The following is a 27650-nucleotide window of genomic DNA, read 5'->3' as shown; positions in this document are numbered from 1 at the left end:
TAGTATAAAGACCACAGAAGCCAGGAGGTTTGGAAATTAGAGCGTGACTTTACTCAAATGCTTGAAACGTTGAGAACACAAGACAGATTTCACATACAACTTCAACGCGTTGAAACGTTGTTCCCTTTTACTAAAGGGGTTGTACGGGATTAGAAAAACATGGCTGCTTTCTTCCAAAAAAAAAACAGCGCCACACCCATCAATGGGTTGTCTGGTATTGGAGTGCCACTGCCTTGAAGTGAATGGGGATGAGCTGCAATACCACACGAGACCCGTGGCGAAGTGTGGCGCTGTTTTTTGGAAGAAAGCAGCCACGTTTTGTTTTTTTTAAATCTTGGACAACCCCCTACTTTAACATGGTAAGAAATAAGATTTCACAGCATGAAAATGAAATGAGAGATGTGGAATGTGAGGAGGTACAGGCAACGATGGCCGCGGGTGCTACAAATCTGCCGCCATCATCACGGACGCGACAAGTTGTGCTGAAAATTCAGTCCAGGCGAAACATGATTCACTGAGCGATTGCTTCATCAGCTGCTACCACACGTTCAAGAGGAAGAGGTCGGAACGGCAGTGGGTTGGAGTGTCTGATAAAAAGAGGTTCACAGGGACAGACTCCCTTTAAATTAAGAGTATTCCCTTTTTATGTAAATGAAGCTTATACACAGTAGAACAAGGTTCTAATATACTGTTTCAAGTCCTCAATTTTTATATTCTCTGCTTGTTGTCAGTGAATAAAAACATTCTGGTTTAGATTGAAACCCTCTCCTGATCATGTGCAGACGACAAAGGCGCTCGGCTGTGCGAGTTCTGAGGACCGTATGTCTGCAGTATTTCCCAGACTGACCCCAGTTCAGGGAGCCGGGCTCCTAGCATCATGGTTATCTATGGAGTCCTTGCCTCCCCACAGGAATACTGTCCTGTGCTGTAATCATATTTTCAGTCCAGTATTCCCGCGAGAAAGCAGTGACCGCATCATAGAGGACCAGGATGCTAGAAATTCGGGTCCCTGAACGGTGGTCGGCCCGGGAAATACAGCCGACACGTGGTCCGTATATCGCAGACCAAACGTGGCCGTCTGAATGAGGCCTTAGAGGGGTAAGTCCTGGTTTTTAGTTGATTTAATAAACTTTAGAAATCTAAATAATTAACAAAATAAAATTCTAATCACATGTCTTACTTATACCAATGTAGTAGACCCGTTTGCACAGCCATATGGTGAAGCTCATGGATTAGTCCTGTGTAGTTCATCCAGGGGTTAACTGGCACTAAGCATGGTGTCTGTCATGTGACTGCTCGCATTTGATTAGCAACAGTGTTATGACAGGTGGTGAGGAGTCACATGACCTGACACTATGTTTAATTGTTAGCAGCAGATTATTCAGGCGAGTATCTGTAGACTTAAATGGGTTCTCCGCTTTGGACAATCCCTACTTGTTAAAAAAAAGGTTCCTTCATAATGTGGCAGTAAGTGTTCAATTTCCCTGCAGCACCACCACAGGGGAAATAAAGCATTACACATTGCCCATTCATATCAATGGGTTGTCTGTGTAATGCAGGACAGGTCCTCCAGTGTGAGACGCTCATTGTAACTACTCTCCACTGGCCAAGAGATGAGGATCCTGTACAGAGGACCCCCCCCTCTATTAATGCAGAATTCACTAATAGGGTGTAGCAATATAGAAGGGGGTTCTCTGGAACTAAAAGTTCCTTGCAGTATGGTGTATTGGCCCACGAAAGCAGGTACTGGGGAACATGGCTACAGGGGATCCTATGTATACTACAAGCGCATCCATGAGAGATAAAACCCTATGGACGCATTATGTCGGATTAAATGAAGTGAATACAGAGTCCTCAATATCTGCTCTTAAGACATGTTAGGCCAAATTCAGACAAACGTGGGGAAACTCGGACATTAAAAACTGCGGGTCCCGTTTTCACAGATCCCCATAGACTTGAGTCTATAGAGGGATCTCTGAAAACTGAACAAAATAGGACGTTCTATTTTTCAATGGACCCTTCACACAGTCCGTTCAAACAACGGCCCCATTGATATACATGCGTCCGTGTGACGGCTGTTGTTTTAATGGACGTGTCCCACGGTCGTCTAAATTCGGCCTTAGGGTCTAATCACACCTTGCTGTCAAATAAAAAAAAATTTGTTGCAACTCACTATATCCCGGCAAAACAAGGCGCTCCTGCTGAGATGTCATGAAAATCAATGCAAAAACTGCAATATCTGAATATACCCTTACAGAGATTATTGGGCACTCTAAAGCCCTGTTTACACGGCAGAATTTTGCGGCAGATTCCTGCCACAAAATTCCACCTCCCATTCATTTCAAATGGTAGTCTGATGCTTCTTTTTCCCCCCCACTAGCTGATTTTTTTTCACCTAGCGGGAAAAAGAAGCGTCCTGCTCGATCTTCGGGCGGATTCTGCCCGAACCTCCCATTGAAGTCAATGGGAGGAGGAATCTTCCTGCTGACAGCAAAAATAATTCCACGGCGGATTTTGCGGCAGGACCCACCACGCCAAATCTGCTGTGTGAACAGGGCCTAACACTGCCCTCTACAATATTAGGTTAGTCACAGAGAAAGTAGTCCATTTTGGCTAAACAATGTCCAAAGTAGAGAACCGTTTCAATACGGAGTGAAATACTGGACAGTGAATGATGAACCAAGGTAAAAAGATACAGAACTATTATACTCTGCACCTTTCTAAAGCAAAGACTGGAGTGGGATGATCAGAACCTCTATGATCTAGCAGTACAAATTGGTGACCGCTGGTTCATGGATTGTATGAATTAATAAAGTCTTTAGTATCATAAGGGCAGCCGTTAACCTGCAGCTCCAGCTAATGCAAGACTACAATCCCCAACGTGTTCTGCTTCAGCGACCCACAGGTTGCAGACCGCTGTAGCTGCTGCAAAGGGATCCATCAGTTCATGATACACTAATGACATCGCTGGGAAAGAAATTCTAATAGGCTGCAGGTTTACCGCAACAAAGTGGCTGCCCGGTGCCCACATGTATGCACAGGATGGGCAGAATCGTAAAATATCAGCGGATGTATTTCAGGTTTGTTATAAAATGGAGTGTTAAAGGGGTAATCTCAATCATCACGTATCACCGATCCACACGATCGATCAGGGGTCAGCAACCTCTGGTACGCCAGCTGTTGCAAAACTACGATTCCCAGCATGCCAGGACAGCCTTTGGATGAAATAAAGCAATTGTCTGTCAGGGTATGCTGGGAGTTGTAGTTTCACAACAGCTGAGGTGGCAAAGGTTGCTGACCCCCTGGGATAGATGATAAAGGTCTGATTGGTGGGGGTCCAATCACTGGCACCCCCACTGATACAGAGAAGAGAGGTCCTGGAGTCCCCTATGTGAATGGAGCGATGCTGCGCATGCTCGGCCACTGCTCTGTTCATTTTCTATGGGGCTGCTGGAAATAGCGCTCGGGATTGGTCGGGATCCCAACAGTCGGACCCCCACCGATCAGACATTATTCACTTATTCTTTGATTAGGTAATAAATGATCATTATGAAAAAAAGCCCTTTAGGAATCCCATATAATATCAACTGCAACCCTAAGGGTATGTTCACACGCAATAGCAGAATACGTCGGAAATTACGGAGCTGTTTTCGCCTGAAAACAGCTCCTGATTTTCAGAAGTTTTTGTAGCAACTCGCGTTTTTCACGGACGTTATTGGAGCTGTTTTTCAATGGAGTCAATGAAAAACGGCTCCAAAAACATCCCAAGAAGTGACATGCACTTTTTCACGGGCGTCTTTTTACGTGCAGTATTTTGACAGCGACGCGTAAAATTACACCTCGTCTGAACAGAACATCGTAAAACCCATTGAAAGCAATGGGCAGATGTTTGCAGACGTAATGGAGATGTTTTTTCAGGCGTAATTTCGAGTTGTAAAATGCCCGAATTACATCTGAAAACCGTGCGTGTGAACATACCCTCATAATCCAAAACGATCATCTGACTCCGGAAAGTCATTACAATCAATAAGCCTGATCTCGCAGATCCTGCTAATGAAGACACCGCCACGTTGCATCAGCGTTCATGTAGAACCGGAGGGTTATATTTAGGGGGTGGGTTTGCCATTGGTGAACCCAGCAAACTATTTTGTGGTATTGCCATCACATCTCTGAGCTCCGGCGTGCCAGCTACGGTGATGGGTTTATGGTGGATAGTAACCGGGTTGAGTGACGAGCCCCCATTATGTTCAGCTTATAAATACACGAGAAACTCGGAATGTAATGATTCGACTTCAGCTCTAAAAAACGAGCCCAATATGTGAACTACTGCCCCAAGGCAGAACTATTGGACACAGGTCACCTATACAGTGGACATCGGCAACCACTGAGTGGACTGGACCCCTGCTTGCTGGGGGAATGGTAATCTAGCTTATTCATGGCAGTATAAGTCAATGATTTTATTGGCTCGACATATATAACAATATGTCTGCCTTCACAATGTATAGGTGACATGCGCCTGACACAAGGTCTTCTCTTCTGCTGAGAGGTCGGATACTATTAGAACTTATAGCTGAATTAAAGGGGTTTCCAATAGCGGACTTCTATATCAAATGAAGCGTTACATCTCATTAGTGGGGTCTGACAGCCGGAACCCTATGGACTCATGCACAGGGCCGTGCCCGTAATCACGGTCCGCAATTATGGGCGCGGCCGGCCGCGGACAGCCACCCGCATTTTCAGCCCGCACTCCCATACAAAGTATGGGAGAACGGTCCGGAAAAAGCAAAAGATAGGACATGTCCTATCTTTTGCCGAGGCTTTCTATGGCACAGACACCTTCCTGCAAATATACGGGACGATGACAGTGGAAGTGAATGGGTCCGTAATTACGGTCTGCAATTACAGACAAATTCCACGGTCGTGTGCATGGGGCCTAACTGGTGTTGAGATTAAGGGGCTACTGGCCTCAGTTTCCAGCGTGGAAGCGAGAATGATCTCAACGTGAGTTAGGGACCCTACTGCCAGGTCATGAACGTCAATTATCGTAAAACTTCTCTAGTCAATGCTTAACATCACATGAGGTCAAAGGAGAAGAGATCGTCAGTACACCCAGCAAAAAGGGAAACATCTGTAACCAGTGATTTAACATCCCAACACCCCTGGACTACCTGGGCATGGCAGGCTCTGCTATTCTGTGAACCCCCTCCTCCAGTAATAACAAGTCCAGAGCGGAGGCCCGCGCCAGTCTCCAGTGAATGCGTCTTAATCGGAGGATATACAGAATAATGGACAGCAGCACCACCAGAATGCAGGCGAAGAACAGATAGTGGTTGTAGACAAACGAGATCCTGTACCAGCTGACGTGCGCGGGACGAGAACTCTCCTGGCGGATATCCCTGCAAGAAGAAAGAAACATGTGCTCTGGGTGATGACATTGCAAGGACAACGAGCCATTGTACAAAGACGAGACTACGCTGCTACTCCATCCCGAGGGACCGCGCCGATTATTTATTTTTAACATTGTAGGCGAAGGGTGATGCATGGCACTGTATGGCAGAACTTAACGTATACATCATGAACTTTTTAATGGCTTTTCATGACGTCACCATATTAGTCTATGAGGCGACTGATGCCAGATTGTGTCATCCATCACCCATAGACTTTAATAGTAACTGTAACAGTTCAGGAACAGGGTCGTGAGAGTACATGACGTATATGACAGACCCGTCGCATAATAATAGTCTATAGTGACTGATGCCATTGTCAGGCACCCATCACAGCTTACATATAACGAATACGCCAAACGCAGGCCATTTTGCGTGATGTGAACGAGGCCTTAAAAAGCTCTACAACACCAAACCGCTCTCTAGATCTCAGCTTTCCGGACCCGTGCAGGTGTGACATGTCAGAGGAGTGTTAGTTATTGGGGTGAACTGCAGTCACACACCAAGTTTCCGGTTTTGTAAGGGTTGCATCTCCTTTATGAAAACTTTCTACTTGGATCTTGCAATATCTATCAGAGGATGTATTTACTTATATGAAGGACAGGGGCGGATTATGATGTCATCATCGCGATCTTTTGAAAGAAGCAGGTGTGAAGAATCACCAATATCTCTGCATTGTGGCATCATTTCTTTTTTTTGGGGGGGGGGGGGGGGGGGGTTAAGTCCACCCTTGAAAACAAATTTTTCTGATACAAATTTTAAAATCAGCTGCAGAGTTAGATGATAACATTTTAGCAGCCTATAGCCACCACTAGAGGGAGCTTACAAGCCAATTGTCTGCCAGCCATACATTGAGCTCAATAGTAAAACAGTATTCTGTGAGCTCCATCTAGTGGTGGCTGCAGGCAGCAACTCTGTGTTTATGCCGAGGATTTAAAGGCTATGAAAATCTTTGAAAGGGTTTTATTTTTATTAAATATAAAAGGTCAGTGTGATTGGTGCAACTTTATAAACACATTTCAATGATTAGTTTTACTTTTTGAGATCTAGCTGCCCTGTATTCTCTATACAGAACAGCCGTATTGTTTGTTAAATCCTGCTCCAGTCAGTCCCGCGAACCTGACGAGTTCAGTGACAGCGGGTCCTGCGTCTCTGACACGCAGGATCCACCTGTAATCTATCACATCTAAGTTCATAAAAGGGCTGGGCAATTAAATCGAAAAATAACCAAAAACAAAACTCAGCGCAATTAACTGACGTCCTCTTGTGCATTTTGGTTTCTTAAAATTTTTTTTTTCCCCGTTTCATCCGTATCGCCTCAAGACGCAGATAAAGTTGAATCCAATGGAGAATGGAAGGCGTAAGGTCCCTACTCTACCATTCACTATGTATGCGCTCACGGCTTAGCGCAGACAGGTGCGAGGCAGTAATGTCATTGCGCCTGTCTGCGCCGAGCCACTCAGACCGGAGGAGCAGAGGGATCTCCTCCACTTGCTGTTGGAACGGGGTTAGGGGAGTATGTATTAGATTAGGTACTATTGGGGCATTATAGAGTGTGGGGGAGCTATGGGGGCATTATACGGTGTGGAGGGCAGTTATTGGGGGCAATATACTGTGTGGGGCAGGGGGTATATTATATACAGTAGTATACAGCAGGCTCAGGGGATAAATATTAATCCAATGGCGTAGTATGCAAACAAGGGGTGTGGCCTAAATAATCGTAAGCGAGGTTACATGTTCAGTTAATTGTGATTTTGATTTAGGCCACAATCGCCCGGCCCTGGATCATAACTTATGTGACGGATAACAGGTGGATCCTGTGTATCCAGGACACGCTGACACTGAACCTGTCAGGTAAGCAGGACTGACGGATTCAGGTCTAAGTGCAAGATACAGATACTCTGTATTCAGAATACAGAGCAGCTGTATCTCAAAAAGTAAAACTACATTTTTAATAAAGACTAGTTATAAAGTTGCACAAAACACACACTGACCTTTTTATTAAAAAATAAAATAAAAAAATAATCCCTTTCAAAAAGGTTTCCATAGCCTTTAAGCTCTGTATCAGAAAAACTTGTTTCCCACCACTAGAACCCCGATATGTATAGAAATGTGTCAGGTCATTCGAGGTTATTTACCTGAGAGGCAGAAAGCGGGTTTTGTAAAGCATTGCTCCAAGCGTCCACTGAACCTCCTTATCATACACCAGCTGCGCAGTCTTGAGGTTCGGATAATTGTATGGAAAGTGGAAACCGTCGTGAAGAACTTTATGCAGCCATGCGGACTTAAAACACTGATACCTGGAAAGCAGAAATGTATGATGGTGCAGATCTACAGCTCCAAAAAGATTCCCTGCATATATTGATCATTTAGGCCCTGTTCACACACAGTTTTTTTATACACGGTTTTTTGACGCGGAAACAGCGCCAAAAATGCCTCCCATTGATTTCAATGGGAGGCGGAGGCGGTCTTTGCCCACGAGCAGAAAAACAGTCTCTCGGGAAAAAGAAGTGGCATTCCCTATCTTCGGGCATTTACATCTCTGTCCTCCCATTGACATCAATGGGAGGTAGAGAAAGCGTATTTCACTGCGTTTTTGCCTGTGCAGGCAGATCAAAATCTGCCTCAAAACTCCAGACGGAATTTTGAGGCAGAATTTTCTGCCCTAAAAAAAAAACAAAACACATGTGAACAGGGCCTAAAAGGGGCTGCTGGTTTTATGTGAACGAAGCTGAAGCTTTGTATAAACAAAGTTCTACAACTAAAATACTTTGCGTTTCATGATTTCTGCTTGCTGATAGTGCTAAAACTGTATTGTATGCATTCAGAGACTGAAAACTTACACAGACCAAATCCTTCTCACAGCTGGGAGTTTGTTACAATAGGATGAAGTCTAGACAATTCTCTGCGAGCCGAACAACTGACTCCAGACGTATATATATTTTCACCTGCGATGATACACTACAGCAAATTATCAAGACAGGAGACACTTGTTCTTATGTCAGAGGATTGTCCAGACTAGATACCATTGTAGCAAACTCCCAGCTGTGAGAAGTATTAGCTCAGGATGGGTTTTTAGCTTACATTAACCCCTTAATGACCAGCCTATTTTAGACCTTAATGACCAAGCTATTTTTTACGTTTTTCCATCGTCTCATTCCAAGAGCTATAACTTTTTTATTTTTGCGTCGACATAGCTGTATAAGGTCTTTGTTTTGCGGGACAAGTTGTATTTTTTAATAGCACCATTTTGAGGTACATATTATTTATTGATTAGCTTTTATTAACTTTTTTTTGGGGAAGGGGGGGGAAATAGAAAAAAAATTCTGAAATTTCACCACTCTTTTTCGCGTCTTAAATCTACGCCGTTTACCGTGTGGTATAAATAACACAATAACTTTATTCAGCGGGTTGTTATGATTGCAACGATACCAAATTTGTATAGATTTTGTATGTTTTACTACTTTTACACAGTAAAAAAGCTTTTTTTTCAAAATTATTTGTTTTTGTGTCTCCATGTTTGAAGAGCCGTAAAGTTTTTATTTTTTCGCCGATGCGGTTGTATGAGGGCTTTTTTTTTGCGGGACGTCTTGTCGCTTTTATTGGTACCATTTTGGAGTAGATGCGACTTTTTGATCACTTTTTAAATCACATTTTTTTTAAAGTCAGGATTCACAGAAAACAGCAATTTTTCCATCTTTTTTTTATTTAATTTTTTACGGCGTTCACCGTGCGGGTTAAATAATGTAATAGCTTTATAGTCTGGGTCGTTACAGACGCGGCGATACCAAATATGTGTAACTTTTTAACTTTATTTTGGTTTTTTAATAGTAAAGCAGTTTGTAAGGGGAAAAGCTGGGTTTTTCATTAATTTTTTTTTATTAACTTTCTTAAACTTTTTTTTAAACTTTTTTACTAGTCCCACTAGGGGACTTCACTATGCGATCCTCCGATCACTATTATAATACACTGCAATACTGCTGTATTGCATTGTATTATGCCTGTCCGTTTAAAACGGACAGGCATCTGCTAGGTCATGCCTCCGGCATGATCTAGCAGGCATTCATTACAGGCAGACCTGGGGGCCTTTATTAGGGTTAATGTACATTTGTAATTATATTTAATGTTTATTATGATTATATTTTCTTCAGGTAGGTCTTTTTTCTCATTTTAATAAAACCGACACTTGTTGGAACCTTCCGGGCCACTTCTCCTTAAAGATGACCTGCCCGCTCTCCTGAAAGGTGTGCGTTATTTTATGGGGAATGCAAATCTGAACGAACTAATTTCTGAGAATCTTTTATTAGAACCCTGCAATGCTCGGTTCCTCAGTTACTACTACTGGAAATGTAAGAACACACTGACAACTGGGCGTTACCATTTCCCTTGTCAATAGGGCGTGTCTACGTAGTCTGACATTGTCCAATCGGCTGTCTCACCATGTCAGATTGTGTAGGGGCACTCCCCATTGACAAGGGTAATGGTAACGCCCAATTGTCAACTTATTCATATATTTCCAAGGAGAATAATAGAGGAACGACATAACGCAGAGTTCTAAGAAAAGATGCTACAAATTAGTTATTTTATGGGGAATGCAAGTCTTTACTAAAACAGACATGTCAGGTCCTCTTTAAACAGTGTTAAATGCCTTTAGAAAAAAAAAGTCTGCCCCTTTATTTTAGGAACAGCACCACCCTGGTCCATGTCTGGTATTGCAGCAATCAAGTTAATGGAGCTACGCTGCAATACCAGACACAACCCATGGGACATTATCATCATCATCATCAACTATGTCCAATGTCTTTGTAAAACTTACTTTAATCTATGCTGGTCGGCGTGTGCAGAGTACAAACCATTGTTAAAGCGCTCGGTCAAAGTTTTCCAAGGCATGCTGCAGTAATCCTATAGAGAAGAGCAGAAGTATAAACTAATATATAAAAAACAAACAAAAAACTAAACACACAGGTCACTGACCGGTACCTTGGCAGCTTTGGAGAACTTGTCATTGTCGTACGCTCCTCCCATGCGCAGCACGTCCTCTGTGCAATAGTAAAACTCGGAGAAACCGTAGAACTCGCTGTTTGAGAAATCAATGGCTGGCTGGTACACTCCATTCAGATAGGCCTGAGAGTCATTCGATTTGGATAATATCGGTTCCAGTAGCTGCCGGCAGCTATCCCAGTTCCCTTTGCCCAGGATATGGAAGTCCTGGTTCTGCCGCTGAAACTTGTCCTTATGGCCAACAGGTAAACAGGGGTCCATGTATGGTGCGCTGGGGTGTATTCCCTTCTGTTCTCCCAGCACTCTACGGGAAATAAGACAAAGCGACACGTTGTAGTGAGTGTATGAAGAGCAATACCTGGAGGAGATGAAACGTGTTTTCTGTGGTGTTCCACATTCACGTGTATATGGGGCAGTACTATAGTAGTTACCGCTTAAACAGTAAAAGATATTCTATCACTGAATGGACCTGATAAATGGCACTACTTTTTCTTTCCAGACCAGAGATGTGCCCAGGGCAGTGGTCACATCCTATTCCATTAAAGACATTTATGACATAGCCATACGTCTGATAGGTGGCGTTCCAGAGGTGGCACCCCCACCTATCAGGAGAATGCGGGTCTGCTGACCCGCGATCTACCTGGTGAGGCGGCTGCTACATCCAGGTGGAGTTCGAATAGAGAGATGGCCGCACCTGTACGTGACTCTTTCTATTCTAGAAACAGCAGAGCCGGAGGTCAGAGAACACCAAGTGCGTAATTTACTGATAATTCATAGATGTTACTATCAATACAGACGGATATTAAACATTCGGATTATTCTCCATGTACAAATTCCGGAACCTCCGTGACATCTTCTGACCAATTTACCGGTTTTTGGTCACAGTCTCATTGAACACCAGGTCTTCATAGCGTTGACGTGCAAAGTTCCCTCCGAAGCCAAGGAACGTTGTGACATATACCCTGTAGACATGCTCGGTGTGCTGTAGATCACATCCCAGATTAAACTCTGCTAGCATCATTTTTGCAACTTCCTCCTGAAATGTACAAAAATTATTTATATTACAAGACATTTAAAAAGGATATGTGCACCTTTAAATACCATTTTAGTGTTTATACGTATAGAATCTACAAAGAGAGTAAAGTAACTTTGTACATACATTACTGATCTTGTACCGACATAGAGTTACAGCCTGTATTATACTCCAGAGCTGAATTCACAATTCTGCTAGTCGCCATTAGAAACCGTTGGCAAGCTTGTCATCAGACGCACCCCTAACAGCTTAGCTGCGCTCCTAGAACGCTGGAGGACAGTTATGTTTTCCTACATCTGGTTACTGTATAAGGTCTTCTACATCCCTCAGAATGCAAATCACCAGATCATCTCTGTACAGACATTGAGTCAGCAAGGAATGCTGGGAGATTTCATCTCTGAAACCTGCAGAATTGTGAATGCAGCTCTGGAGCAGAATACAGATTGTAACAGTAAAAGATAAGCCATCCTAACCCAGAAAACATACGGATAGATTAATTCGCTCCCTGTGAAATCTTCCCCGGTTTTGTAAAATAGGGAAATTACATTGTGGGCCCAACTAGGGCCAGAGACGGATGACAATCTCTGCTGCGGAATATGACAGCACTATATAAGCAAAGGGGAATCATTTATACAGAACAGAGACTGATTATAGATCTTAAAGCCCATAACACAACCTCTGGATTTGAATCAGGACCCAAACTTACATGCTCTGCAGAGGGGAAGGTCATGGTTTTCGGAACCTCATAGGCAATCTGCAGTGAGCCGCCACCCATATCCATAATGCCCACCGTTCTCTTGCGGATAATGGCGTCTTCTTGTGTACCTATAGTCACCGCGACAATTGCATCTTCCTCTACAGAAACAGGTGACAGGTTCAAACATTGTCCTCATTTTCATAGAACGGTTACCCCCTAAAGTGCTCACTAGGGCTAAGTTGTATAGAACAGCAATGAGTCATACAAATCGTGTAACATATCACTAGCGTTGCATTTGATGGACATGACTTCCACGGATCATAAAAATGACCGCTAAACTAGCACTGGGGTCCCTTCACCGTTTTTCCCTGACCACGGCCCTCCCAGCAACCAGCTGTGCAGGGAACTGCTGCACTACTTCATTCACATTAATGAGGCCATGCTGCAGTTCCCTACACAGCAAGTGGCCAGAAGCACCGCTGTGCAGGGACAAACATTGAAGGGAAGGCAGTGCTAAAGCAACCCGGGGCCCCTTTATTCTAGGGATAGAATAAGGGCCCAGCAGTCAAATCCCAGCAATCAGAATGTGTGGTGGGGTCCTACGATTGTATTAACCCTTTAAAAGGAATATTCTATCCAAAACTGATACACGGTGTTCTGCCTAGTGCAGGGGCGGTGAATGACACAGATTCAAAGAACAGATTCCCTGTGTCATGCTCCGCCCCTCAGGCCCTGCTAGAGGAATAAAGCAGTTTATCTGCATTGCTCAGAGTGTTCCTTTAAGGGACTCTCACATAGTTCTAGATCTTAACCAAACCATGACGCTTTCATCAGTACAATGATTTTCTGAACACTTGTGGGTGGATTTCACCTTTAACCCGTTCGTGACCGCCCCATAGTGTTTTTACGGCGGCTTTATTCTGGATGCAATAGCCTTTTTACAGCACTGCATCGGAATAAATAAACAGAGCAGGGAGCCGTTAAATCTGAGGGCTGGGGGCGTCCCTGTTCTAACAGGTGAGATCGATATTAGCATCGATCTCACCCGTTTAACCCCTCAGATGCGGTGCTCAATAGCGAGCGCCGCATCTGAGTGGTTTTGGAGAGAGGGAGGGAGCTCCCTCTCATCCCACCGACACCCGGCGATAAGATCGCCGAGTTTCTGTGTCTCCGATGGCAGCCGGGGGCCTAATAAAGGCCCCCAGGTCTGCCTGGAGCGAATGCCTGGAGGCATAACCTAGCAGATGCCTGTCCGATTTGCACGGACAGGCATAATACACTGCAATACAAAAGTATTGCAGTGTACTATAAATGCGATCGTGCAATTGCATAGTGAAGTCCCCTAGTGGGACTAGTAAAAAAAAAAAAAAAAAAAGTGAAAAAAAACAAAAATGAAAAACCCACTTTTTCCCCCTTACAAACTGCTTTATTATTAAAAAAACAAAATAAAAGTAAAAAAAAAGTTTCACGTATTTGGTGTCGCCACGTTCGTAACGACCCCAACTATCAAGTTATTACATCATTTAACACGCATGGCGAACGTCGTAAAAAATAAAACAAACAATACAAAAATTGCTGTTTTCTGTGAATCCAGCCTTAAAGAAATGTGATAAAAAGTGATCGAAAAGTCACATCTACTCCAAAATGGTACCAATAAAACTACAAGTCTTCCCGCAAAAAAAAAAACAAAAAAACTCATACAGCTGCATCGGTGAAAAAATAAAAGCGTTATTGCTCTTCAAATATGGAGACACAAAAACAAATAACTTTGAAAAAAAAGTGTTTACTGTGTAAAAGTAGTAAAACATACAAAATCTATATAAATTTGGTATCGTTGCAATCGCAACAACCCGCTGAATGAAGTTATTGTGTTATTTATACCACACGGTAAACGGCGTCAAATTAGGACGCAAAAAAGTGTGGCAAAATTGCAGGTTTTTTTCTATTCCTCCCCAAAAAAAAATCATAAAAAAGTTAAATCAATAAATTCCAAAATGGTGCTATTAAAAATTACAACTTGTCGTCTCGCAAAAAACAAGACCTTATACAGCTATGTCAACGCAAAATAATAAATAAAATGATAGCTCTTTGAATGAGACGATGGAAAAACGGAAAAAAATAGCTTGGTCATTAAGGTCTAAAATAGGCCGGTCATTAAAGTGTCTCTGTCACCACATTATAAGTGCCCTATCTTTGTACATGATGGGATCGGCGCTGTGATCTAGATTACAGCAGTGTTTTTTATTTAGAAAAACGATCATTTTTGATGGAGTTATGACCTATTTTAGATTTATGCTAATGACTTTCTTAGACAACTGGGCGTGTTTTACTTTTTGACCAGGTGGGCGTTGTACAGAGGAGTGTATGACTGACCAATCAGTGACCAATCAGCATCATGCACTCCTCTCCATTCATTTACACAGCGATATATCTATATCGCTATGTGCATAACGTTACTGCAGTGTCCGGACAATGAATATACATTACCTCCAGCCAGGACGTGATGTGTATTCAGAATCCTGACACTTCTGTAGCGTCTCTATGAGATTTACAGCAAGGCAAGCATAATCTAGTTTTAAATAACAGTTTACCGCGTAATCTAGTGAGATTACGCTTGCCTTGCTCTAAATCTCACAGAAACGTTAGTGAAGTGTCAGTATTCTGAATAGACATCACGTCCTGGCTGGAGGTAATGTATATTCATTGTCAGGACACTTCAGTAACGTTATAGTGTGTGTATGTGGCTGCACATAGTGATATAGCTATATCGCTATGCGCTGTGTAAATGAATGGAGAGAAGTGTTGCTGATTGGTCACTGATTGGTCAGCGTCATACACTCCTCTGTACAACGCCCACTTGGTCATATAATAAAACACTCCCATGAGGGAGCATAAAGCTAAGATAGGTCATAACTCCGTCAAAAATGATCGTTTTTCTAAATAAAAAACACTGGTGTAATCTACATTACAGCGCCGATCACATCATGTACAAGATAGGCCACTTATAATGTGGTGACAGAGACTAAGTGGTTAAGAAGGTTAATTTTGGTAACACAAAGGGTTTCTAATGGATGTCATAATACACGATATTCACAACTTTCCAAACACTTACCTTCTACAACGTGGTCAAATCGTCCAAGTACAGAATTAATACTGATCCACGCATAAACACCTGTACAGCAAGAAAAAGCACATAAAGGAGTGTACACTGTAACAAAAACAGACTAAACATGATCGGAATTAACAATCCTGACGATACCTTCTTGTTTTCCTGAGATGACCTCAGCATGAGCTTCTGAGAAAAGAAAGTCAAATTCCTGGGGGACGTCCTTCACCAGGTCCTGGAGGATAGCGGTCTGCTGACTGACAAGCACATGTTATGTGGACAGTAATAAGAAGATAATATAGTGGTAATGTAGAGGAGCTCCTATACAACGCATATAATGACAAGTTCTTACCTCTCCGGCAGGACCCTCATGCCCGCGGTGCACAGGATATATAGAGGAGTCTCCTTGTGTTTCGTTTTTGGGATGTACGACGCTGCATATGTCAAAAGGGGGTTTATGTAATCACTTGATTTTTCCGGCGAAACTGCCATTGTAGAGATCCCTGAAGGAACAATAACAAATCAACATATGAAGGAGTCTTCTACAGTTGTGGGTGCATGTACTTACCAAGTGACGGCAGAAAAATGTGCTGCAGTATATTTTTTCTTGCGTTGCAATAACACAAAATAATCACTAGGGGGCGACACAGTCCCAATTATACAACAAGACTGACTTCTAATAGCAAAGTTACATTACAAGGAGACTCCTAATATTCTTATCATTTACAGTAAACCCGACCATTGTTCTCTCTCCATTTACGGTTACCGGTTAGCCAACTTTAATTCAGCTTTAACCAATGTAGATTACAGGACGACCGGAATATATAAAATGACAAATTATGGTCAGTGGGATTTTTCATCACATAGATTACTAGACTACCAAATGCTGGATTATAGGGGTTTTATTCTAGTCCTATAGATTAGACACAGTTGGGTATTTGCACAGTACCTGGTTTGATCTTCTTCACCACGGGTTTGCTGCTGCGGTCCCTCATCTGCTTAATATCCAGGAGGTCGTGTGGGTTTCCGTTGTGCGGTGGCCAGAAGTACACGAACACCCGCGAGCCGCTGCTGCCGCAGTCGATGACGATTCCATAATTTAACTCGCTGTCTTTGGTGTCTGTGGCCTCCAAGTCCTCGATCTGATCCAGATACCTACAAGAAAAGAACGGGTCACAGAGGAGGGAGGAGAACCACAAAAAGACACTTGAGGTTCCTGCAACCAACTAGTTCACCTGGTCAGGACTCAAAAAACAAAAAAAGTCTATACAGGTCTATACATGATAAAGCAGAGACCTTTTGTGAAACTACAACTCCTATCATGCTCTGACGGCCAAGCAGCTGGAGAGCATGCTGCAGGCGATTGGTATGGAGAGGAGTAACCTTGATCTTTTTGCAACTAGGAATCCACTTTAGGGTTCCCAGAAATCGCGTCTGATCATATGTACGATCTGTTCATACACCATAGAAGGCGGCTGTGTAATGGTTATGGGGCCCATTGAGGAGAGGGTCCCGACGCAGGTTGGTTGCATACCAGTTCTCAATGGATCATGACAACCTAAACAAGACACCCCTCTCTCCATGGGCACTGTAGCAATGGCAAACGAAGTGGTGAGCGGTTAATCATGCCCTTCTATACTACAAGAGGATGAGGGCTGAATAAGCACTGGGCCCGTTCATGCCCTGGATGGGGTGTGGGCGTGTAAAACAATGCCAGAAGTGACAGGAGCTCCATTTTGATTCTTGCTATGGATATAAAAAGCCATTAAAAGGGTTTGCTTTTCTTTCCAAAAACAGCGCCACCCTTGTTCATAGGCTGTGTTTGGTATTGCAGCTTAGCCCTATTTAAGTATATGGGGAGCCCAAGGACTAGAGTGATGCTATTTTTCTGGCAAAAAAAGTGTAGACCATTTTTTATATTCTTGGAAACCCCGTTAAAGGATTGTCCCACCATAGTAAGTGATGGTATATTGCACGATGGTGGTCCGACTGCCAGGACCTCCACTGACCCACAGAGTTAGGGAGTGCTACGGCTCTTTCACTACCTTATTCAGTTGAACCCCCACTGACCCTAGCGATACACCATAATCTATAATGGAAATACCCCTTTAATATATAAAGTGGCACTAAAATGTACATCTTCACTTTAAATTCCTTCTGCTCTTCTCGCTTCCACAAACTGAAAAATCCCGACTGATTTCTGGATTGCAAAAAAAAAAAAAAAAAAAAAAAAAAATTATATATAAAAATTGGGGTTTTTTTTCGTACAGTTGCCGAACATTAGACATTTTTGGTGTAATATGCAAAAGTGTCCTAAGCCAGGACCGACGACAACATTACTCGCAGATAACTCACTCAATAGAAGTATGGATACAATGATACACTAGAATTTCCAAGACAATAGGACTAATCCGATTCCATCTTTCGTCCCGGGGAAGAGGTTGTATAGATCGGCTAATGGGCCTAATGCATGTGCAAAATATCGATGAAGACTCAAACACTCCGCCGAGGATCCTAACAGGAGAGATTATGTTCTGCTTACATCTACACTGTGTCTGTCTGCTGCTGCGAGCTCATCTATTATATGTAATCATCTTGCTGCAAACAGGGGCGCTCGGTTTTGCTTAGCGAGCAGAAATTAAAATAAAATCCACCCGCTAACCAAGTCACGGCAGAGAGATAATAGACTACAATGGTCATTAGGATTACCATAACGTCATTAGGATTCCGCAGGAGCATCGTGTTCCCGACGAGTCAACGTGCCCGCCGTCTAGGGACCGATGCGAGCAGCCAGGCCGGGCATTCAGACCCATCGTACAGGGATTCCAGCGTGACCATACTGAAATGGACTGATCAGAGTTGTAACTGGTAAGTAAAACCTCAAATCGGGTTACGTTGTAACAGAACTTGTTCCTGCGAGCGGAAAATAAAACCGCAGCGCTGGGAAGCGGAGTCTTGTGATGGAATTATACCGGGACCCATCTGGTGTTTGTTGGTGCTCGTCACTTCTCGCTCTGATGTTACAAGGTCTGCGGTTACATCATGTCTCTGCTTCCTTTGCGGTGGTCTTGCTGCTGCTGCTTTTCTAATCCCTTTGTTAGACGCGGACATCATTAGGGCCCCTTTACCGGTTAATGAGGGTATTAACACGTCTGGAAATGTGGTCTTCAATACTGCAGATATCTGGGGCTCCCTGTACAGCCTGGGTTAAGGGATTTCATATTTTAGTCTTTAATCGGTTTTCCTATCATTACAGACATAATGATTTTGGTTTTGTTTTTTTTTGACCATGTAAAGATTATGGTCTGGTGATGACGGAGAACGTGGTCGGATTGTCATTACCAAAGATATTTAAAAAGAGACCCTCCAAACACAATGATTTCATATTGGTGACTCCCCTATAGGGCACCAGCGATTATCAGACTTGAAATTTATATAAATGGAAACATAAGAATCCTTTATTTATTTTTTCTTCTCCACATGTTCGGTCGCTTCCGAAGAATGCCCGCTCTCCGACTCCAAAGAACAAAGTTAGTAAATACCTCCTAACAAAGTAAAATAAAAATCGACAGGTGCACATGTGCTGTGCGGTCAATGCAAAAGCAAGCAAACACAGAGAAGCAGCACGCCACGGGCACCAAGATATACGCAAACATTTTAACGACATTCATATCTACATGTGGTGACATAAATGCCCAATAGATGCGGGTCTCACCTTTGATACCCACTCCTATCTCTAGAACAGGGCCCCCTGACCCCAATCCAATGCTGGGCTCCAGCCACGGACTTCGGCCGCATGCACACGACCGTAAAAACACCCGTTATTACGACCCGAAATAACGGGCCCATAGACTTCTGTTGGCCACGGGTACCTTCCCGTTTTCTCACGGGAAGGTGCCCGTGCCGTTAAAAAGATAGAACATGTTGTATTTTTTTATTTTACGGGCCGTGCTCCTATACTTTATAATGGGAGCACGGCTCGGAAAAACGGCCGGCTGCCCGTGGCCGGCCGTGCTCGTAATTACGAGCACGGTCGTGTGCATGAGGCCTTACAAGGTGATTGGTTTTCCGGAAACAGCCGAGCGCATTTTGCTACGCTGTTTCCGGAACTCGCATTCACTACTATGGGAAATTCAGAAACCGCGTAGCAAAACGCACTCGGGTGTTACCAGAAAAACCAATCACCTTTCTAAGTCAGTGGCTGGAGCGAGCATCAGAAGGTAGGATTTGGGTCAAGGGGCCCTGTTCTAGAGATAGGAGTGGGTATCAAAAGGTGAGACCCGCATCTCTCGGGCATTTATGGCAGATCCTGTGTATATGCCACGGGCAGCCGGCCGTGCTCGTAATTACGAGCACGGTCGTGTGCATGAGGCCTTACAAGGTGATTGGTTTTCCGGAAACAGCCGAGCGCATTTTGCTACGCTGTTTCCGGAACTCGCATTCACTACTATGGGAAATTCAGAAACCGCGTAGCAAAACGCACTCGGGTGTTACCAGAAAAACCAATCACCTTTCTAAGTCAGTGGCTGGAGCGAGCATCAGAAGGTAGGATTTGGGTCAAGGGGCCCTGTTCTAGAGATAGGAGTGGGTATCAAAAGGTGAGACCCGCATCTCTCGGGCATTTATGGCAGATCCTGTGTATATGCCATAAGTGTCCAAGATGGGAAAACTCTTGTAACATGTTGAAAAATTATTCAACTGCATTACTGCTATATTTATTATACTTATGATGTGAGGTTCTTAGGGCTCATTTTGATCAAAATATGTGGGCCCCTCCTGCCACGCCAAGGCGTCCTTCTACAGGTGGGTCCCTACACGAAGTATTACACCATACAATAGGCGTCCTTCTACAGGTAGGTGAAATTGCCTATTGTATGGTGTAATGCTTAGTGTAGGGACCTAATTTTTTTAATAATTCAGGACAGAAATGGAACCAGTTTTATTCTGCTCTAATTAGAAAGAGCTTTGGACAGATGGGAGAAGTGCACGACCAAGATGGAAGCAGTCAGCAACCCCAAAAATACAACGCAAAAGAGAAGGTTAGTCAGTACCTCCGAACAAAGTCAAATGAATAGACAAATCTGCTGTGACTGCAAAGACAATAAACACAAAAGATGCAGGAGCACCCGGTCTAAGATGCAGGAGCACCCGGTCTAAGATGCAGCAGCACCCGGTCTAAGATGCAGCAGCACCCGGTCTAAGATGCAGGAGCACCCGGTCTAAGATGCAGCAGCACCCGGTCTAAGATGCAGCAGCACCCGGTCTAAGATGCAGCAGCACCCGGTCTAAGATGCAGCAGCACCCGGTCTAAGATGCAGCAGCACCCGGTCTAAGATGCAGCAGACGCGGGATATACAGGTTGTTTTAAATTTACTATACGTATAAATGTCAGGTTCTAGCTCTTCCACCTGAACTTTAGAACAGAGTTACTGCAGGAGAGGCAGAAAAACTGGCCCAGTCCACCTCTCCTACGGTGTCTAGAGTTTGGGTGGAAGAGCAGGGATTCTTTGTAAATGGGGTTACACTTTAAATCTAGCCTACCCTGAGCAGAGCTTAGCGGTCACGTGACCGTGCCCTGACAACTGACCGTTATTAGTATTCGTTCAGCAAACTTCCGGATGTAAGAAGAAAAAATTTAAAAAAAAAAATAGTGTTGTGGAGCCAACCGCCACAAACTGCTACAATGTAGAAACCATACTGTAACATATATTAGAGAGCACATCACCTTTACAATGTGTAGTAAGTGAACACATACAAGCACTGTCAGCTGGTTTTTAATAGGCGGTTTCCTTAAAAGGGTAACGTTTCTAACAAAGTGCAAAAAAAAATAAAACCCACCACATGTAAATTCAAGTCTTGTAGCGGACCTCTAATGCTAGGCCTATATGGCTACAACACAGGTTGTGCGACCGAAGATCGCTGTGTCGCCCTTCCTGCCTCGCAGGTAAAAAAAAAAAAAAAAAGTCAGTGGCGGCGTTGCGACCTGCATGTTGCCGTGACTACATCACTAGTCACCAGAAATCCAAACCTGCTGGCTTTTTGTGCCCGTTGTGTGGCGTTCGGGGCAAGCTGTGAGATCTTTGGCTGCGACACGGGTCGTACAATGAAAGTCGCCACGTAGCCCTAGCCTAATAATCTATTCAGCTGCTCCTGCATGGGTAACAGACTGGGATACGACCGCTACGGGTAGCCATTAGTGATCAGAGGGGTTGTGACCAGGCTTTCCACTGACCCTGAAAGGCACAAAAGATGTTACATCTACAATGATTCTGGCTTATAAAGAAGGTGTAACAAGTAACGATGTGGCCTAATAGCAAAGCTTAGAATGGGAGCCGTTCCATCAGGACATCAATAGATTATTTGGGTCAATGCTCCGTGCCGTGCCTTCTCCCTCCTTTTCTCGGTCTGCGTTCCGTATACATTTTCCCACGCTTTCTTTCTATCACCCACGTTTTTTTTTTTTTTTTTTAACAATTGCACCTCACATCCAAGTAGAGACAGGCCCCAGTCAGTTCCGGAGCCCATTAGTAGCTGCCATGTCGCTCATGGTTTTTTTCAAAATAATAAATCACATTAAAGCGGATCTGTCAGAATACTATGTAAGGGAAGCAGATGATGGGGAACAACAGATTAGCTTTACTATTAACAGCACAAAAAAAGACCAAACAAAGAATACAGTGGACTCGTAGGTAGGAGTCCGATGTATACACGAGGGAAGCGCCCCCCCCCCCCGCATCATTAATATCTGCCGTGTATACTACTGCGTAACTTAAGGAATTAAAGTGACACGCTCTGAACCAACTCCTACCAGAAGATATATATATATGAAGTACAATAAAAACAGCTCCCAAAAACACAAACATAAAAGACATCCTGTAAAGACCCCGGACGATCAGCGGTTATCGCTGGGGAAAGTTGCGGCTGGATATAGGTTTTTGTAGGGGACATGACTGATTCAAGTGAATGGCTGTCCATGTAGTACATTGATGGGCCAGGTATGCCAAAGGAGTAGCCGCTGATTCTTAGTGGCTCTCTGCTCTGGTTCGTGGAGGGAGACCACCTGCTATGACGTCCAAAAGTGAACTGCACAGGATTCAGATCTTGGAAAAGGAGATTGCAAAAAAACAAAACCCCTCCGAGGCTGCTCCGTTGTGCGGACCGATCGGCCATTTATATCGCGAACCTCAGATTACCGAAAGCAGAGTGGCAACCATTCAACACACAGTTGCAGGAGCCGCTCTTTGCAGTGGTTCCCCCCCTTTTATGACATACATATACCCTATGGAATTACCCCCTATGTAGCGACCAGTGCACCCTGGCTGTAAGTGAGATCATCCTCAGTGACAGGTGCACATGAAGTAGGATTGTGATCTTCACACTCATCACAAGATTCCTCCGCATGGTCGGTCTGTGATGTCTGCACCAGGATATGACCCAGATTACGGCTTTCACCGAATTATCTTCGACAAAGAGTAAAGACGTCTAATGAGTGACGAGTCAGACAAAGTAATCACTGAAAAGACTTTCATCTGCAAATTGTTAAGGCCTCCGAACAGCAGCTGCCGAGCTGGGAATCACTTCTACCAGTCTGTAGGATGTCGGGATATTGGACTTCACAGCCACATCTGACCCTGGAGACAGCTGTGAGGAGGCCGTGTGAGCGGCAGCACCTGGCGGGACGGAGCCTGGCCGCTGCTCATTAAACTGCTGTGAATGTGGCTGGTCGGTGCAAGTCACATGTGGTTCAGTAATAGGGTTGTGAGGACTGCGCAGCATTATGTAATAGGATCACACAGTAAAAGTTTAGGCTAGTTTTAAATAGTATTAGATTTAGTGTTGAAACGTATTGCGGTAACAACGGTCCTCCAATTCCCTGCGTCACAATCAGAACTTCCCTTTTCGTGGGGTTGTCCCAGAAAGGACATTTATCACCTTTCCGCAGGATGGGTAACAAATATCTGATCGTTGAGTTCCCCACTGATCGCTAGGACGGGGGGTACCGAGCCCCCTGCTCCTCCTCACTGCATGACCACAGTAAGGAGAAGTTTGAATGGAGCAATGGCCACACACGTCCTGCCGCTGCACTTAATGGGGGAGATTTATTAAGACTGGCGTTTCATACACAATTTATTGGAGTAAGATGCGATAATTGTGGCGTAACCACAGCAGCATTGCACCCCCCCCCCCCATCAGACATAAAATAAAAAAATAAAAGTATCCTCACCTCACCACTCCTCAGCAGCATATCCCCTCATGCCCTCTCAGCATGCAGCAGCTCACACAAAGGTCCTGATGCCGAGCAGCATCAGGGCCTTATATGCGATGCAGCACTCAATGTAGGGATGTCACGATACCAGAATTTGGACTTCGATACCGATACTTCGTTTAGTATTGCGATTTCGATACTTTGCCAACAGCAATAAAAAAAAAAAATATTTCTTCCGTTTTCTGATGTGAGGCGCGACGTGTGATGAATTTTGAACGCGCCTCACATTAATAGTAATTAATCCCATCATGTTTCTCAGTCATAATGGGTTAATGTGCGAGGTACATGATGGGGTAAATTACTATTAATGTGAGGAACATGGAGGTTAAATTCATCGCACCTCGCGCCTCACATTAATAAGTGATAGAAAGCCGTGTTTATTTAATTTTTTTACAGAGTACACATCACAAATGATGCAAAAAAAATTGTTGTGCGCGCCAATACTGAATGTGTGAATATTTTATGTATTGAGACTTATTTTAATGTTCATTGTAAAAAAAGGTGAATGTGTATTTTTTTAAATTTAACAATACTTTGTTTTTACTTTATTTTTAAACTTTAATGTACTGACATATCAGATATGTGCCAGTACATCAGCCTGTGGACGGATAATACACAGGCAGTTGTTAGGACATACTTGGGTATGTCCTAACAACATGAAATATGGTAAGACAGCCCTGGGGTCCGTCAATAGACTTTGGGCTGTCTGCCCATATATGGTATGGCCCTCGATCGCGTCACAGGAATTCCCTGTGACGCGATCCAGGGACATCCCCCCTTCTCATTTTCCCCTGAATGCTGCAGTCCACTGTGATCGCAGCATTCAGGAGAATAGCGGCGGAGAGGTTTCTCTGATCTCCGCCGTTATAGAGCGGGGCTGCGGCTGTGTAATACAGTCATTGCCCCGCACCTGACAGGAAGTGCGCGCGCGGTCAGCATGAGGTGATGCGGCCGGCGCTGCACTAATGAGCGGCGGTTCAGGCACTGAGGACAGAACATGGGGGTGTTTGCAGTGTGCCCGCCATGTTCTGTCTTCAGTGCCGCCGCTCATTAGTGCAGCGCCGGCCGCATCGCATCATCCTGACCCCGCGGCACTTGTTATCAGGACTCCGGAGCGGAGCAATGGCTGTATCACACAGCTGCAGCCGCGCTCCCATACATTCATGTATTACTATACTGAGCTGTGTGGCTGCGCAGCGAAGTATCGAAATACATGAAATAGCGGTATCGAACCGTTTAGGGATGCAGAGTATCGAAACAGTATCGAAGTTTCGATGCATCGTGCATCCCTAACTCAATGTCATCAGTGCTGTGTCACATACGCCATCCTGAGACTGCCCTGCCTCAGGACCTTGTATGAGCCGCTGCCTGCTGAGGGAGTCGGTGGGGATCCAGAGGGGAGAAGAGAAGCGGTGAGGAGAGTATAAATTTATTTTATTTGTCCAATGGGGATGGGGAATAAGGGCCTCTACTTTGCTAACCCTCCCCACAGATTGAAATCTAAACTATCAGTTTTCTGGTGTAAACCAGAAAACTGGGCCGGCATAAGAAGTTGCGACTACTTTTACTAGCTGGGCGTTCTGAAGAGAAGTATCATCCACTTCTCTTCAGAACACCCAGCTTCTGGCAGATCACGCTGTGACGTCACTCACAGGTCCTGCATCGTGTCAGACGAGCGAGGACACATCGGCACCAGAGGCTACAGTTGATTCTGCAGCAGCATCAGCGTTTGCAGGTAAGTAGCTACATCGACTTACCTGCAAATGCCGAAGCTGCTGCAGAATCAACTGTAGCCTCTGGTGCCGATGTGTCCTCGCTCGTCCGACACGATGCAGGACCTGTGAGTGACGTCACAGCGTGATCTCTGGAGAACACGGCTGTGTCTGCACTGCCAGAAGCTGGGCGTTCTGAAGAGAAGTGGATGATACTTCTCGTCAGAACGCCCAGCTAGTAAAAGTAGTAAACACGCCCCGATGTACGCACATAATACACGCCCACTTGGACTTTTACTTTTAAACACACCCACTTGGACTTTTGCAAGCCTCATTTGCATAACTACAAAAATGGTCATAACTTGGCCAAAAATTCTCGTTTTTTAAAAATAAAAACGTTACTGTAATCTACATTGCAGCGCCGATCTGCTGCAATAGGAGATAGGGGCTGCAAAATCTGGTGACAGAGCCTCTTTAAGTTCATTTAGGTAAAACTATAACCCACACAGGTAAAGGGGTTATCCAGGATTTTAATATAAATGGCCTATCCTTAGGATATTTCTTAATCCTGGGAAACCAGAAATACTGAAAGGTAGAGATAAGCAATTTGAGTTCTAAGACTTCGCTTATTGGCTTACAAGTCAACGGCCTTAGGGGTAATGGCGAACCAATCTGCCATCTGTTAAGAAAACAGGTCATTTGATTCTCCCATTATATTGGACTCTTTATTAAACGGTTAAAACAATTTGCTCACAGTTGACGGACACAAAAGTTCGATCGACGTTACTAACCTTCTAAACTGATTATCGCGGGCAGCCCTGCCGCTCCAGATTGTGGGGTCTACAACAGCCACCAGTATAAGCAGGAAGAGAACGATAAAAATCCCCAGAAGGGCCACCCGCTGCCGTGAAAACTGTGTGACCGAGGGCAGGCTGCAGTGCCAGGACACGGGAAACAAGCAGGAGACGCTTATCCTGAAAAACAAAGAGAACACGTATCAGGATCGGAACCTAAATGGTGCCTGGTCTTATTATTACCCATCTATCCTGCAAAGAAAATCCCAAAATTCATAAAACACCAAATTTGAGCCAATATTTTACTTTTCTCCTGGTTTACTTCATAGGTGCAAAATCTTGCAGCCTGTCCTTTCCCACGTAGCCCTCCCAATTATTTTTGAGTTACCTGGCCATAGGATCCCAGTCAGCTGCTCCGTGTGTCTGCCGTCCACATGTCACCTCTTACACAGGAAAGCGGCGTCACATATACAAGCATTGCCTCCTCCTCCTGCCTGAGAAGAACATGAGAGTTACACCTGGAACACAGCCGTCATATTGCTTATGGTGACGTGCAGATAACACTCAGCGGACACGGAGAGAACGTACACAGGACCGGGACTCGGGGGGTTAACGATATTTCGGAAAGTGGATTTTCAGCTGTCAGGTCGATATGTCACTTATCTGACCGGCCAATCCCCGATATGGGGATGTTTTAGACTGTAGTTATCGGCCATATATAGGAGGTTCTGTACAGACCGATCAGTCACATCGTTCATCATTATATACAATAAATTTTAGTGATCCGCTGCGGCCGCTGCAGGAAACATGTAACCGACGGAGGATCCGCCAGAGCGGGGGAGAGCGCGGAGGAGCCCCTAGAGGACACACGTGGAATTGGCAGTAGTGGTCTATGGGTTTGTTCACACAGAGTGTTGTTGAACCTGAACGTTGAATCTGCCTCTAAAATCTGCGTGTTTTCCGGGCTGATTTTCTGCTGTTCTGGACGCTTTATTTTCAGCTTCCCAATGCTTTAATGGGAATTTGTGACACGGAATCCACCCCAAGACAGGGAAGGTGCCATTTATTTTATTTACTTTTTCTCAGAGCAGCTGAATTCGTTTCAGCCAGGGCTCCTGTGTGGGGAGTTTGCAGGGCAGCAGCTGCACCTCAGGGCTTCGGCGGGGTGGCAGGACTCCTGCTTGGGGTGCACATGCAGCTTACTTCTAGGAACTTTGGGGCCAATAAAAAAAAAAGATAGTAATGCAAAAAATAAAAAATGGAGGCAGTGTTAAATGTTGGAGAGTATGTTTAATATAATATATATTGCTGCAGTCTGACGGATAACACAGGAGTGCACTAATGCAGCGCAACTGGTATCACCAAACCATAGAATGGCAAAGCATGCTGGGACTTGTAGTTCTACAACCTACCTATAAAGCCTGTCACACGTCCTTTCACTATCAAAGTCCGAGCCCCTCAGCTTTCCAGCCACGACACCAGCGCCACACTCCTCACATCCAGCCAATGCCCAGATCTACAAAGATGCCGCTAATCTCTGCACCCGGAAGTAAGTAGCCGGTATTGCGTCCCTCGGTTACCACGTCTTCAGCTTTTT

At 44.4% G+C, this 27650-nt stretch overlaps 1 protein-coding gene across 2 annotated transcripts; it reads right to left on the bottom strand.

Annotated features, from left to right (window-relative positions):
* Positions 1-28: 28 nt before the first annotated feature.
* Positions 29-27650, bottom strand: ENTPD7 (ectonucleoside triphosphate diphosphohydrolase 7). Of its 2 annotated transcripts, none has more exons than XM_075843085.1 (14): positions 27466-27650; positions 26442-26547; positions 26051-26233; positions 16231-16436; positions 15634-15784; positions 15435-15538; positions 15288-15347; positions 12185-12333; positions 11315-11481; positions 10425-10749; positions 10261-10346; positions 7583-7744; positions 5169-5396; positions 29-587 (listed from the first exon to the last, which is right to left on the bottom strand). In XM_075843085.1, the coding sequence occupies exons 2-14, from the start codon at positions 26447-26449 to the stop codon at positions 512-514; spliced, it is 1905 nt and encodes a 634-aa protein (XP_075699200.1). In that variant the 5' UTR covers positions 26450-26547; positions 27466-27650; the 3' UTR covers positions 29-511. The 2 variants fall into 2 exon arrangements, with proteins under 2 accessions (XP_075699200.1, XP_075699201.1); XM_075843086.1 differs by having other exon boundaries at positions 26442-26543.

Source organism: Rhinoderma darwinii, chromosome 11 (assembly GCF_050947455.1).
Source record: "Rhinoderma darwinii isolate aRhiDar2 chromosome 11, aRhiDar2.hap1, whole genome shotgun sequence".
NCBI lineage: Eukaryota > Metazoa > Chordata > Amphibia > Anura > Rhinodermatidae > Rhinoderma > Rhinoderma darwinii.
Note: the sequence above shows the minus strand (reverse complement) of the source record. Positions and strands in the feature narration are given on the sequence as shown.